This window comes from Erigeron canadensis, chromosome 9 (genome assembly GCF_010389155.1).
Source record: "Erigeron canadensis isolate Cc75 chromosome 9, C_canadensis_v1, whole genome shotgun sequence".
NCBI classification, from domain to species: Eukaryota; Viridiplantae; Streptophyta; class Magnoliopsida; order Asterales; family Asteraceae; genus Erigeron; species Erigeron canadensis.
This window is the reverse complement of record NC_057769.1, coordinates 35,284,463-35,300,013: the sequence shown is the minus strand read 5'-3', so window position 1 is coordinate 35,300,013 and position 15,551 is coordinate 35,284,463. Positions and strand designations below refer to the sequence as shown.

The following is a 15,551-nucleotide window of genomic DNA, read 5'->3' as shown; positions in this document are numbered from 1 at the left end:
GATTCACTATTCTTACACATGAATTACAATATATAGTTTTTTCGCTTGTTTTTGACATGATTTAAACATTTTACTTGTCATTTTCATCTATGAACCTATGTAATCACATGATGACGATACAAATTGATCTATGATCAATTGGTTTAAACATGTCATACTTAAAAACACTTTAATGGTAAACTTCAACTACATATTATACTTCATGTGTGTAATCTACAAGCCAAATGTAACACCCCAAAGTTTTTTTTTAGATAAAGAAATTAACCTCTTTTTATAGTTTTGACATTAAATTAATTTCCTAGCATTTTATTTTTGGATATGGGGTTAATTTAGTTGAAACTTTAGCGGAGAGCAGATAAAATACCCTCTATTTTTGAATTAAGGGCGTGGCACTCAGGATAAGTGCCAGCCAACTTCTGTTTCTTTAACTCATACTTTCATTTGCTCTCCACCATTTCTTCATGCATCTCCTTCCTAGTTTCATCATACAAATTCTCATTCTCTAATTAATTCAAGAATTCTCCAGGAATTAATAATAACAACAATAATAATCTTTCAACATCTCATAAAAATTAAAAGTTAGGGTTTGGTGTGTGAGGGGTGGCCGAAAATTACAAGAAAAAAGAGGAAGGGGAGAAATTTCCACTTAAAGTCTTGAAATTGTTCTGAATCCTTAAGGTAATAAACCTTTAACCTAATTTTGATTATTTTGAGAAATTAGGGTTCTTGAGATACCCAAAATTGGGGATTTTTGCTAGAAATTGAATTATGTATAATTTTTCTCCAAATTCTTAGATAACCTAGTTTGTCATTGAGTTGTATGATAAGTTTGAGTAAGAAATATATGTGTTAACTTGATAAAGTTGATTTTCATTTAAGTTGATGAAATGATGATGAAAGTGGTAGATTGAACTACCTAGTGAAATTATTGAAAGTGAAAGCAACTCAATAATGACAAATAGGATGGATTTGGATTGAGAAAGGCTAGTGAATGATAAAAATGACTAAGTTGAGTTAGTCAAGATTGTGAATGTAAGCTTATGCATATTATGATATGATTATAGGTTGAAGCTTGTATTTGTGCATTGACATATTATCGAGTTTTTGTTCGAGTTGTGGAGGAGGTTGCATACACTTGTGTATACGTTGGGTCGATTTCTATATGATGATGGACTTCATGTATGGAAATCGATTTGGCGTTAAAGCCCCTGTGGGGCATTGTGATTATGAGGCCTAAGAACCTCCGGGACCTAAGAATCCCGAAATGTGATTAGCGGAGCCTAAGAACCCCTTGTGTATGAGGCCTAAGAACCTCCGGGACCTAAGAATCCCGATATGTGTTATTGATTATGTTGTTTGGCTTATATGGATCCATGCATAGCGTTAAAGTGCAAAGGTGAACATGTAGGTATGGCACGACGGTGTCATAGGTTACATGTGATAGTCCTTTGTGTATTGCCCTCCTTCGTGTTCATAAATGTATGCAAGTATATTCACTAAGTCTTTGCTTATATTTTAGTTGTTTACCATTTTATAGGCGGTTCCGGAAGAAAGGGACTAGGACCTTGACAAATTTGAAGTTTGAAGTGTTAGAAGTTGCTTTGGAAAGGTAGAAGGTTTGACCATCCTTGAAAGGATGGTGTTTTTGGTGTAGACATTTAGATATCTCACCTCATCATGGCTCGTGATACATTGTCATTTTGGTAAACTTGGTTTTGGTATATTTTCTATAAATATGTAGTATGAATGGGCTTTTGGTATTTGAACATGTTTCTTGATCTGAAAGATGTCAATGTGGATAAATGACCCATTTGATTGTGTACATGAATGTTAAATCAAATGGATATTGTAACTATGTTTGAAAATGTGTCAAATACTTGTTTGTATCTCATAAATATTGATTATGAAGTTTGGTTTTGTTTTGGAATGTTATAGGTTGATCAAAGAGTCAAAATAAGTTTGTGTTGTTGCTGATTTGGGTGCCCACTGCGGAGGTGATGAACCCTCCCACTGCGGCGCAGTGGAAATCCTCGAACCTGATTGATGTTTTGCTCCCACTGTGGCACAGTGGGGAATGGAACCTCCCACTGCAACGCAGTGAGGTACTACTAAAAAAAATAAATAAATAATAAAAAAAGATTCTTAAATCTTTTCTTAAACCAAGTCAAGTCTTTTCACCAGTTTTGCCAAAATATTCAAAATACAAACTAATAAATAAACATTAAAATATTCAAAAACATATTGAGAAGTCTTTGCCAATGCGGTAGAGCATTGGAGTTTTCTCTGACATTTAGCTAGTTTTCTCCAGAATGGCAGTGAGACTTCCACCACCAATCATGTCTTCGGATTGACTATGCTGGTAACGCGATCAATCTTTATCGAACGATGAAGAGGCATGCCGTTGAGCCCAATTACCACTGTTGTTAACAAAAAAAATCCATTATCATGTTCGAGTCGTATAATATCATGGTTAAAAAGATATGTAATGAATCCTTCATATATGGTATACATCTTTCATTATTAAACTATCTTCGAGTGACATAAAAAGTTGGAATATCCGCATAAATAGTTTGTTTATTTTAGTTATAAAACTTAAAATTTAAACTTAAATTTAATTTTTCAACAATTTTAGAATGTTTAATTATTAACATTGAAATTTTATAGTTGATTTTAATTTAATAGTGGAGGTTGTCCTAGCTTAACTATTCCCATCATTCCATCAATAATTGGTTGACTTGATTTGATATCTTAGATTTAGTTTTTGGAAAAGAACAAAAATATTTTTACCTAACTTTTTTGTTAATAATTACAGTATAACCTCTATAATCTAATACTCGATAAATTAATAACCTCGATAAAATTAATAATTTGACCGGTCCCAACTTAGGACCAGTACAAAATTGGACCTCAATCAATAAAATAATAAGATAATAACTTTTTCAAAATCTTAATGTAAATATACTAGTCCCAATAAAATTATAAATTAATAATTTTTTAAATATTTCAAAATTCTAACATTGTTTAGTAAAAAATGAATTTATAGTCACTTGTTTTTTTTGGAACTTGGAATCTATATTGAATTCATATTTAAATTTTCTCATCGCATTTAAGAGTTGAGGTATTATCTTCTAGTACATTGAACTACCTTCAATTCAAAACAATGCACTTAACTAGTTTATTTGATTTAATGTGTGAACATAAATTGAAAATGGAAATTAAAAATGGAAATTTTGAAGGTCATATATAAATATCTTTAAATTAATAATTTATTAATTTATCGATATAGTAATATCTCGATAAATTTATAAAAAAACTTCGATCCCAACATTATTAATTTATAAAGGTTTTACAGTATATAAATACGAGTATATTGCTTAACAAAAAATTTATCATATAAAAAAAAGTAATGATACATAGTCTTAAAAAAAAATACTTAAATAATCTATTCAATTTCTTAATTTCACCAGTATTGATTTTTGACAATGTATCGATTGTTACATGTTAGGTTACATTTTTACATTTCAGTCATATCAAACATTTTGAAAAAAAAAAAAAACAAAGAAACAAAATGAGGCATCTAAAAAGGATAATGCTACATTGGATCTAGGGTTTGTGTCCCACGAATCCCGGTCCAAATATAAATACATCTCTCAAGTACTTCCTTCTCACACTCTCTGCCGCCACTCTCATCTCTACGTACAATCTATACATACATATACAGTAGAGATGGCCGTTACTTTCTCCGATCTACACACCGAAGCAGGCCTGAAATCCCTTGAATCTTTCCTCTCAGGAAAAACCTTCATCTCTGGGTCAGTATTTTTATTTAATTATTTTACATAATATTGTTATTTTTATTTATTTAATGATTTTAATGTGTATAATTTATTTGATATATAGAGATGAAATTACAAAAGATGATGTGAAAGTATATGCAGCTGTTTTGGAAAAACCAAGTGCTGATTTATACCCAACTGCTTGTCAGTGGTATGACACTGTTGCTTCTAAGCTTGCTTCAAGGTATTTCTCTCTCTCTCTCTCTCTCTCTCTCTATATATATATATATATATATAATTACATGTTTTTTAGTTAACATTTTGCTGATAATTTAGACTTTAGAAATCAGAATTGTTATGATTTTGGAAAACAGCTTTAGCTTTTTAAAGGGCGATTACTCTAAAGTTTATTAGGATTTTGTCGGTAAGTGTGTTTAATATGAGCTAGTTGTTAAATGAATGTATAAATTGATTGTGATTCAGCTGTTAGTTAGCTTGTTATTCTAGGTATTATGTAAACACATTTTTAGGGTAAGATAGGATGATGTTGGACTCTTTATATATCCCTTTGTTGTACTTGAAAGTTAGTAATGAATTGCTCATGATTGAGACATTATGTGGATGTCTTTCTGGAATTCTTTTTTATTACTTTTGCCCTTAGATTATGGGAAAGGAAATTCAGGAGTGGCGTAAGCGGTAACACAACTAAAAGCAATTCATTGTTGTGGACTTCGCTATATAGGGTCATGTAAAAGATTTATTGCCAGGTAGATTGGGATTGTCGAATACTGAAAAGCATGTGGAATAGTGGAAGAAAAGGATTCGAAAGAAATTGGGGAGGGAGAAAAACTATTAAAATGTCATATATGGTTTTTGGATTGTGTATTTCATATTGTGTTATGTTAGTGGCACTAAGGTGCTATGGCTGTTTTTATACTCTGTTTTGACTTTTGTAGTCAAATTTTTGGAAATATAGAACCTAAGCAAATCATATCAGGATGTTTTTACTCGGAAAGAAGGCCAGTGGGAAGTTGTAGCTACTATTTTCTTCTATTTGTTTACAAGTTTTAGAGAAAACAAAATCAAGAATAAAACTACCTCTGATATAATAGTTATGATTGTTAACTGTTTTTCTTCCTCTCAAGAACTTTAAGGAATTTTAAATCTCATCCCTTTCTTTTCATCATTATATCTACTTCATCTGCCTTTCATGCTTGAGAAAAGATTAGGCTCTGTAATTGGTGTCACTAAACAACTGAGGTGTATGCCATTTTGAAGGGGAACGCGGATGATAGAAGTAGTCAAGGAGTTGTAAAAATTAATAGGATTTGAGTATGGTGCCCAAAATAGCTCGATATATTGTTTTCCTTTACTCTTCTGTTGTGACGTATAGTTGACCTAGGTGAAAGGTGTATCTATATTTGATATCTTTGCGGCTTAGTTCATTATCCAAATATATTGGAAATTTAATATTTTTCAGGGAAAATGTACATCACCACTATTTTAATTTTCTGAAATGTTAATTGTGATGACTTTCTTTGATCATATATAGGTTGTTAGATTTATTACTTATTTTATGAAATTAAATTATGTAGTTTCCCTGGTAAAGCTGCTGGAGTGAGTATCTCTGCTCAAGCTCCATCTGCAGAAGCTGCCCCCCCAAAGGAAGCTGCCAAGGTATGTATCACTTCTTCTATGTTGATTTTTTTTTAGTTAATATAATCTTTCAGCTGATTCTAAATGTCTACTTCATGTTATAAATATATAAAAATACATGTAAGAACCTGATGCAATAGTTATGGTAGAACATTTAGTTGTGCCTTTAAATAAGTGGGTGAATTTTTAAAAATATTGTTTAGGGCATTTTGTCACCTACTTTTTTCTACTTGGCGGATTGTGACAATACTGTAATATTTGGTCAGATATTTGTCTTCTAGCATGAGAATCTAATAGTTTTTGGTGTTAGCAAAGTGGCTTTGCACATTCTTTTAACTTTGATTTTTGTGCATGTGGATTTCTCAGGAGTTTGCAGCAGATGATGATGATGATCTTGATCTTTTTGGGGATGAGACAGAAGAGGAAAAGAAGGCAGCTGAAGAGAGGGATCAAGCAAAAGCATCTACAAAGAAGAAAGAGAGTAAGTTGTATTTATTTGCCTTTATCTTGTGTTTTTTTGCATTAATTTTCTTCAGAAATGGTGTATTAGAGGATTAGTTACGATTTCAGGAGCCATGTATTTGTCATTTTATTAGATGAATAACATGCATAAAACTTTGTTTAGGTGGAAAGTCATCAGTTCTTATGGATATAAAGCCATGGGATGATGAGACAGACATGAAGAAGCTAGAGGAGGCTGTTCGTAGTGTTGAGCTGCCAGGGCTTCTGTGGGGAGCATGTATGGTTTGCTATTTTACTTTTGCATTCATTTTTTTTATGAATAGGCTGATGAGGGGTTGGATGACATCTCAAATGGTTAAATTGGCTATTTTGCTGGTACAGGACAACACGGGCTGGGTGGATTGGGTTGGTACTCATTTCATCTTTGCCCGTTTTTTTAATTAAGTAATGGGTTCTGTTTTAACTTATAACAAGTAAATGTGCTACAAACTTTTTAGGAGCTTGTATGCATTAAAAGTAGACTTTAGTCAACTTTCAACTTCTCCTGTTTGGCCCGTTCACTATTTTGCTTATTTCATAATTTGATTTTCAATAAAAAAAAATCTAAATTGACCTTTTAGATAAGTCACTGACTTTAAAAGTTTAGAACTTTAGTTTGACGCCTCTTGTCATTTAGAATATCAGTTTCAGAGGAAGGGTTATTCAAGAACCCACAAATAAAAAAGAACTCAAGAACTATTCTGGACCACCCTTTTTTTCTCTCTTTCTCTCTCTTCAATTAAATAATAAAATTTACCAAATCATTCAAAATGCATTATCTCACAAACCGTAAATCGTTAGACGAAACAAAAAGCATGGGTAGTCTTAAAATTTCGTCCTCTTTCATTAGGGATCCAATTCGATATACTTTTGATGACTTTTTAATTTTTGTTTTTTTTTTTCATCTTGTACTTGTGTACCTACACATGTGTAGAATCATTGTTTTCACATTTAAATTAGTAAATGAACATATGTACATAACAATGAAGGTTAAGGGCGGAGCCCGTTAGGTAGATCACCCATCACCGGTCACCCCCTATGACCTATCACCCTCAATGACCTATCACCCCCACTAGCTTTGGTTTATGAATATCCTTAAGGGCAAAGCCCGTTCCGAATCATAATTTTTGTTCAACCTACATGTGTAAATACCAAAAAGAAAACGAAAATTAAGAAGTCGTCAAAAGTATATCGAATTGGATCTCTAATGAAAGAGGACGAAATTTTAAGACTACCATGTTTTTTGTTTCATCTAACGATTTACGGTTTGTGAGATAAAACATTTTGAATAATTTGGGTGAGTTTTATTATTTAATTGAAGAGAGAGAATGTGTGGTCCATATTTGTTCTCGCGTTCTTTTTTTTTTTTATAATTTCTCAAAATAACTCACCCTATCAGTTTCATATACGTCTCAACGCTCAAAATACTGGTTATAAGCTTTATAGTTGACTTATACGAGTATTTAATATGTGAATGGATTGTGTGGTAGGAAGCTATTTGGATATTGGAAATTTCACTTTCCTTTTTAAAACAACCAACCTTACCATCACATAGTCATTTTAAAAGCATCATGCACACCGAGAAAGCTTCACTTGTTTTAGAAGACTAACATTTAGCTATAGAAAAGTGATCAAGTATATATGTCGTAGCATCATAGACCCCTTTTAAGCTTTAGAACATTGTTGCAATTTTACAAGCAATTTGTAGTGTGGAGCTCTAGAACTATAAGTGGATCAGCAAATTAAAAAAACACCTCCTAACGCTGTTTATTTTGTTTCATTTACAGCAAAACTTGTTGCAGTCGGTTATGGGATTAAGAAGTTGACCATCATGTTGACTATCATTGATGATCTTGTTTCGGTTGATGATCTCATAGAGGAGCGTCTTACAGTTGAGCCAATCAATGAATATGTTCAGAGCTGTGACATTGTTGCATTTAACAAGATTTAAATGGCAACCCTGCTTAGATAGGGTTCGTCGGCTCCAAAGTTCAAGTTTTGCTTATATTTAGCTGGTCGGGATTGTTCTATCCTTGTATCGTTCTATATCTCTGTGAATTTCTGTTTGATCTTACCTTTGTATGTGGAACTATCAATACTGAATGCTTAAAAGTTTATTGTGACTACCATTAGATTTCCTTCCAGCGTGTTTTTTTTTATCTTGCTCTCCAGTCAATTTATTTAAAAAGCCAACTAGCCAAGAATTGATTTTTAAAACTAAGTTAAAAGCGTGCCAATTCCAGCCCGTTTACTTATGAACTAGTCAATTCAGGCGGTTTTATACTTCTAACAGTTCAATGGTTAAAGTTAAATGGGTCAAATGGGTCAAACAAGTCGAAAGCACCCAAAAGTATATTTTACTTGCCAAAAACCTTCTAAATCGTTTTTTAAAATAATTTTTAGGTTTACAATTACTGATCTTGTATAAATTTTGACAAATATTTTTGGCATACTAAGTTGAAATTGTGCCTAAGTATTTGACCTTCTTTATGTGGTATGTTTGTTTCTTTATAGGTGCCACTTCACCTGTTACTCTAGGACTATTCGGTTATCTGGCTTTAAACTTGGTCAACGGAAGCATCTTGTTGTAGGAGCGCCATGAACTTCTTGTAGTTTCGCTTTTCTTCACTCTCTGGTCATAACGTCTATGTATATGTATTAATATGAAGCCGCATATATTCCAGTCTTGTGTTAATTCGTCGTTAGGTTGGAGTCAATAGCTTTGAAAGTAATAATGGTTTATGGATGTAGGAAGGATTTAATGTCATTTGAAACATTTTGCAGATTCCTTGGTATTGGTAAGCTCTGTTAGCATTTTTTGATGTCCAGGGAAAGTATCTTTGTAGGTTTGCTTTTCATTCTTCATCCCTTACTTTTAACCAGAGGTGGGAGTTTCGACCCATTTATGTACTAATGGGTTCTATATAGGTTATGTAATATTCCTAACGGGTCAAACGGGTAAGTGGGAAACACAAATAAAATGTCTTTATGTAATACGATGCGTTGAACAGGTCAAATGTCACCCAAGGTGGATTATTTATGCATAAAACCTTCTAAATCAATTAATTTTAAATAATAAGATTAGTATTGAAATGATATGATTGTTATTATTGTATTTGGTGAATTAATTACTCATAATACATTTCTGATATGACCCGTACACAAAAACTACCCGTGTTGACTCAGTACCCAATCCGCCTATTTTCCCTCCTCTACTTCTGATTGTGGTCATGTAACTGCATCTTGTGAAAAGAATTTGGGATCTATCATGGTATCATGTGCACATGAACCATAGTTGTTACCATGTATCTCTACAATAAACACATGAGGTTTTTCCTTGTGTGAATGAATGCTAAAACCCTTAGATTTAAGCTTCTATTTATATGGAAATATTAGGGCATAATGACTTGATAAACAAGTCAATTAAGGCCTCTAATGAGCCTAGAAAAACCGGCCCCAATTTAGTCCAATTAGAGTCCAACCCTAATTATCTTATTTCACAATTAAACCTCTTTCTAATTAATTTAAATACAATTAACCCTTTAACTTATTTAAATTAATCATTTCGTGATTAAATTAATTAATATATTACTCTAATATACTAAATAATAATATATAGTTATTGTGTCATTTCGTGTGACCTCATAGGGTTAAATTATTTTCGGACATGCGTTTATTATTTATCATGATCACACTACAACAGTCAATCACCTACTTAAAGCTATTGAAAGGGAATGGAAAGACTCGTATGGCTTATTATGATCAATAAATTGTGTAGCGATCAAAACCTTAACTTCAAGGTTTAATATGTTAGTAAGTTATTATTTGGGCACTTTTTACATGGTACGAGTAGTACTTAGAAAAAAAACCATTAACAACTAGCAACAGTCAATTAGGGGTGTTCATTATCCGGATTAACCGAATAACCCACCCAATCCATTTGACTTGTGTACTATTTGGATTGGGTTATTCGAATTTGGTTTTGTGTTTGGGTGAAACCGATTAAGGAAGTTGTTAAATGGTTCGGTTTTGGTTTAGAAAATTTTCAATTGGGCCCCAACCGAAACCCGATTAAGCATTTAATGTTTAATAAAACTATAATAACCTAATTTAAATGACATAAATACAACTTCAATTATTTAAATAATTTAAAAATAATACACGTAGTTATTTGAATAACCTTATCATGAATAAACAAAATGGTGTACATTAACATTCGGATTGCATGATTATTCAAATATATTAAATTAAAACTTGAAAACTTTTTTAATTTGGGTAATCCAAAACCCGACTAAATAACCCAAACTTTATTTGGGTGGTTTGGATTGGGTGACCACATATATGGATTGGGCAATAGGCGGTTTACTGATTCTTAAAAAACCGAATAACCCAAACCGAATAACTCTATTCCCCCAAAACCCGACCAAATGAACACCCCTACAGTCAATTGGTGCACATTGCTCAATCAATGCACTTTGCTCAATCTGAATTAGGGGTGTTGATGGGTTGGGTTATTCGGGTTTTGAAAAATTATAAATCAACCCGTAACCCAAACCAAATAAGCTTTGGGTTATATGAGTTTGGGTTGTTCAGGTTCGGGTTTTTGGGTGACCCATATAAACGTGATTGATAAATTTACGTGCAACTTAAAAAGACTTGTTAGTTATGCAGCATTGCAACAATGTAAATTCAATTTCAAAAACTTAAATAATATTGATATTTATTTAGATTAACAAACTTTTATATCCAAAACGGTTGAAACACATATGATTTTGCGTTTTTTGAATTCTTGAATGAAAAGATAGTTGTTTTATCGTTAATATTCAAGAATATATATTTTAAACAAATTTGATGTGTTATATATTAGTATATATAAAAGAAACAAACATCTTATTCGGGTTATTTGGGTTGACCCAAATTATTGAATTTTTACTCGTAACCCAAACCGATTAAGCTTTGGGTTATTCGGGTTAACCCAAATGACGACCCGTAAACCGAATAACCCAACCCATTTCACCCAAACTCATTCGAGTTAGATCGGGTTATTTGGGTTTGGTTATTTTCAACACCCCTATTCTGCATAACAATGCACCCTAAGATTGATAGACCCGTAACTTATGGTACAAATTGACATAAGCCTATGGCCTATTAAGATTAACTACGTTGCAATAAAATGATTGACTTATTAAGGTACTAACTAGAAAGGCTACTTTTAAAGATTATTATCAACTAATCGATAAACTATTTAGTTCTATTTAGTTAGTACATTTTAGGTAGATTGGTGATTGAAGTATTCTTTTTGATGAGTTTATATAGAGGATCTGTTTGTCGAGAAGGCTTCTAAAACAAACTTGGTTAAAACTTAAAAATAATATATGCTTGACTTCCAAACATTCGTGAGTAATTCACACCTTATAAATTTTTTTTTGCTATACAAAATTCACGTTATCCGTAACTCTTATATATACTCCTTATTAAAAATTATCCACCTCCCTCAAAATGGAAAGTGTTACAAGAAAGTTACATGCGAAATTACTAAACTGCCCTTAATAAACACCCCACTATGGAAGTATTTTTATAAATTACTAAATTTGTCCTTAATGATATAATTTAAATCCTAAACCCTTATCTTGCTAATTTACATTCTAAGTTTTTATCTTATAAATTATTTCTATTATCTTTAACATCAACTTACACCACTCGACACCAATTGTCGATGCCATCATCACGCGTCACCAACACCACTGCACCGCCGTTGCCGTTACTGCCGCTACATTGCGTGGTCGCACTTATCAAAAAAATCAAAAATTATTTTTAATAAACACCATTTCAAAAGGTGTGGGTCTTAACAAAAATTATTTTTGAAAGGAATTATATTATATATACAGTATTTATTTAGTTTACAATTTTATTCGTGTCAATAAAAGTCATTTCGGGAAACCCTAGTCCCCAAAACACCCCTAAAGCATTAGCAGCAGATATATCTATCTCTGTTACATACTTTTATTCAAGAACCAAATCTAAATCCATATTATTTTTTTTTCTCAAAAAGACAAAATGAGCGGAGCGGGTAAGAAAGTCGCTGATGTGGCATTCAAGGCCTCAAAATCAATCGATTGGGAAGGCATGGCCAAAATGATCGTCACCGATGAAGCTCGCAAAGAGTTTTCTTCTCTCCGTCGCGCTTTTGAAGAAGTCAATTCCACCCTCCAGACCAAATTTAGTCAGGCATATTCCCTTATCTATTTCTATAATCTGTATCTATATATATATATATATATATTGTATATCTGTGCTCAAGGATTAGATCTATGTTTTGATTTGATAGTTAGGGTTTCTATGAATTAGTTAAATGAATGTTTTTTTATTCATTTATTTCCATTTGGATTAGTTATACAAATGTTAGATTTTTTATATACGTCTTTTTTGAATATTTGATATGATTTTTATTTTGTAACTAGGAAACTGATGATTAGTTTATGTCCGTATTTTTCGACTAGGCGATAATTTGAGGAATTTCGGGTGGGATTTGTGATGAATTGTATCTATATCTTTCAATCAGATCTATTTGATTATTCAAAATGTATTATGTATGTGTAATTATATAATTGTTGATGTTAATGAGTTGGATGCTATAGATGTACATGTTGTTATGACAGTATTAGTTATGGTTTATGTGAGTTGAAAGGGTTCCGCTCGGTGCTGAAAAAGTCGTAAGCTTTTTAAATCTAATTGCCGTGTGATATTTGTTTTTCAAGTTTGGAATAATAAAAGTGCTACTTTTTGCATCTGTTAATTAAACATTTGAGATTCGTACTTCTGGCATCCAACTGATTTTTATATGTTTGATCAGCGTTCTTATAAATTAATTGGAATGATTTTTTGTTGGATAATACAGGAACCAGAAACCATTGACTGGGAGTACTACAGAAAAGGGCTTGGATCACGCATAGTCGATTCTTACAAAGAGTATTATGAAAGTATGTCTTACTATGTCAATGTTTAACTTGAATACTCCTTTGCATAGACCATTTAGGCAACAGATTAACTGATAAATAACAGGGTGGGATTCAGTGGTATATATTATTTTAATATTTTCTCCCGCATATAAAATTGGTGTTCAATGTTCTTGATTTTTGTTCTTATGAGGAAATCAAGAGTTTTTGCACCGTTAGTGAAAATGCCCTCTTCATGTCTTTTTAGTTATGCAAATTTAAGTATGTTTTGTTTTCACGAGCTTGAGTAATTATGCTGCTTCTGTGCAAATGTAAAACTTCAATGATGAGACCCTCGTCAGTTTTCATATTTTGGATTCATTACTTGCTCAAATAATGTTGAAATGAAAAAATAAAAGTGTGAGTTCGTCTAAGTTAAAGAGATATCTGCAATATTATGTGTTTTTACTTCTAAAGTTCTAATGATTATTTGTCAAAAAACTGTTTTTTTGATTGTTGAAGGCATTGTTCATTATTGATATATGTACATGGCATAATGATCAACTGTTTTTCACTTAACATGCTAACTAGAATATATGTTTCTCTGTAGAAAATATATTATTGTCTATGTCAAAATTTCATATTACTGTGTCACAGATATATACTTCTATTAGACTAATTGTGAACCAAGTACTTCTATTATGTTTTTAACAAAAGAGAAATACTTTAAATGTGCAATTAAGCTTGTAAATCAGTTTTTTAGGAGATGTAAAAACTGTATAATATAGTTCTTTTCAATTGGAAGAGATAAACATTATTGAACATGTTTATTTTTACTAGAAACTGAGAGTAGATGCTGTATTTCTGATTCTATTCTTATTTGGTCGTTGTTACTAAAGTTTTACGATCTCCAGGAAAGCTGTGCTGACCCCATATCCTTTTACAGGTGTTGAAATCCCCAAGTTTGTTGATAAGACTACTCCAGAGTACAAGCCTAAGTTTGATGCACTGGTAAGAAGTTGTATAGGGCATCTAGTACTAAAATAAGGGTAACCAGGTATTTGTACACAAGTTAGTGATATGGTAATGTGTTCCTTGTTTTTGTCCAAAGCCTTGTAGCTGAAGGCCATCCTTTATGTTTAATCTATTCTTGTTTCTGCCATGGATGTGAATGAAACTATTAATTATGAAAGAAACATACATCAGTTAAAGAAATTAAATGGCTACCTACAGACTGTTCTTTATGAAAATGTGAGCTATGTTAGTGCTTATATATCTTTAAGGAAATTTGCTGTGTATATCAATACCCAATGCTTGCTGGGGTCTCTTAACTTTTATTTGTAAGCCATCTTATTTTTTTTGTAATCTTGAAATTGCAGTTGGTGGAATTGAAAGAGGCCGAGCAGAAATCTCTGAAGGAATCTGAAAGACTAGAGAAAGAAATTGCTGATGTCCAAGAGCTGAAGGTAATAATTATAGGCGGCAAAGTGGGTCGGTGGGTTGGGTTAGATAAGCTAAGTGGGTTCAGGTCAACAAGGAGTTGGTTGGATCAGCCTTTGCTTACTTTTTTTGATTTTCATGAACAGCCAATCTAAAAACATAGTCATGACCCATTTGAGTTATTATATGTGAATATAAAAGCTATAAATATATCTTTGTATGGGTGATTTTTATGTAACATTTTAATTAAAGCTTTGTGTATTGAGTAAATATAATACGCAATATAATACTCCAATAGAATAGGAACCCTGTATGGCTGTATTAAGGTAGAATATTTTTGCAAAAAAAATCACTTAGCCAATACCTTTATCCAGTTCATGGCTCTGCATAAATCCACCCGATAATTTTTTTTTCATTGCCAAAGTTAACCAAACACTTGCAGGAAACAGTTCAATCATATAACTTTTTTCTGATTTTGGGGAGAAGTTTACTTTTGTTTCAATTCCTTGCATGGTTTTCCATTAGTTATTTGTGTTTCTTGCTATGGAATTTGATTTACTTTTTTCATTACAGAAAAAGCTTAGCACCATGACTGCCGATGAGTACTTTGAGAAGAACCCAGATCTGAAGAAGAGATTTGATGATGAAATCAGAAATGATTATTGGGGGTATTAATTTTCATGGTTTATTCACATGAAGCAATTTGAATCCCGTTCTTTATGTTTTCGCATATATAGAAATAAGGCAAGAGAAACAAAGATGCTGGTCTTTAATTTGTTTTGAGGAAATTATATGGAGTTTGTACTCCATCATGAATCATGATGACGAAATTTACCCCAAGTCTTTGAATTTCCAAATTTGATTGGATAAGTTGTCATGTTGGATACAATTGCTGCTTTACATGTAATGCTTTAATTTTGCTTCCACAATGTCTCTGTTTGTCTTGAATAACCTTTAATTTTGTTCTTGATAAATCATTGGCTAATGGCTATGGAACCAAAAGATCTCCTAATCAAGTTTATGTTTCGATATATTTATGACAAGTAGATAATTGTTGCTAAACTAACCGAGCTTGTGATAGCTCTAACTCTACCACGAAGGTTGGATTTCTTGTGATAGCTCGAGGAGCATTCATGATGCAAGCTTGAGCAGTTAAGTGAGACTTAAGATTCTGGTTCAGCCATGAGCCCATGAGAGCTGGCAAAATTGTTGCAAGAAATCTTGCTCAACTAAGCGACCTATA

General features: G+C 32.2%; 2 protein-coding genes across 2 annotated transcripts; both read left to right on the top strand.

The window, feature by feature from the left end:
• The first annotated feature begins 3,619 nt into the window (after positions 1–3,619).
• LOC122581319 (elongation factor 1-beta-like) lies at positions 3,620–8,071 on the top strand. Its single transcript, XM_043753529.1, has 6 exons — positions 3,620–3,812; positions 3,901–4,020; positions 5,372–5,453; positions 5,799–5,913; positions 6,058–6,171; positions 7,721–8,071. The coding sequence occupies exons 1-6, from the start codon at positions 3,727–3,729 to the stop codon at positions 7,882–7,884; spliced, it is 681 nt and encodes a 226-aa protein (XP_043609464.1). The 5' UTR covers positions 3,620–3,726; the 3' UTR covers positions 7,885–8,071.
• Positions 8,072–11,869: 3,798 nt separating this feature from the next.
• LOC122581546 (ATP synthase subunit d, mitochondrial) lies at positions 11,870–15,237 on the top strand. The gene is made up of 5 exons (XM_043753776.1): positions 11,870–12,161; positions 12,832–12,913; positions 13,815–13,879; positions 14,248–14,334; positions 14,882–15,237. The coding sequence occupies exons 1-5, from the start codon at positions 11,991–11,993 to the stop codon at positions 14,981–14,983; spliced, it is 507 nt and encodes a 168-aa protein (XP_043609711.1). The 5' UTR covers positions 11,870–11,990; the 3' UTR covers positions 14,984–15,237.
• Positions 15,238–15,551: the final 314 nt, after the last annotated feature.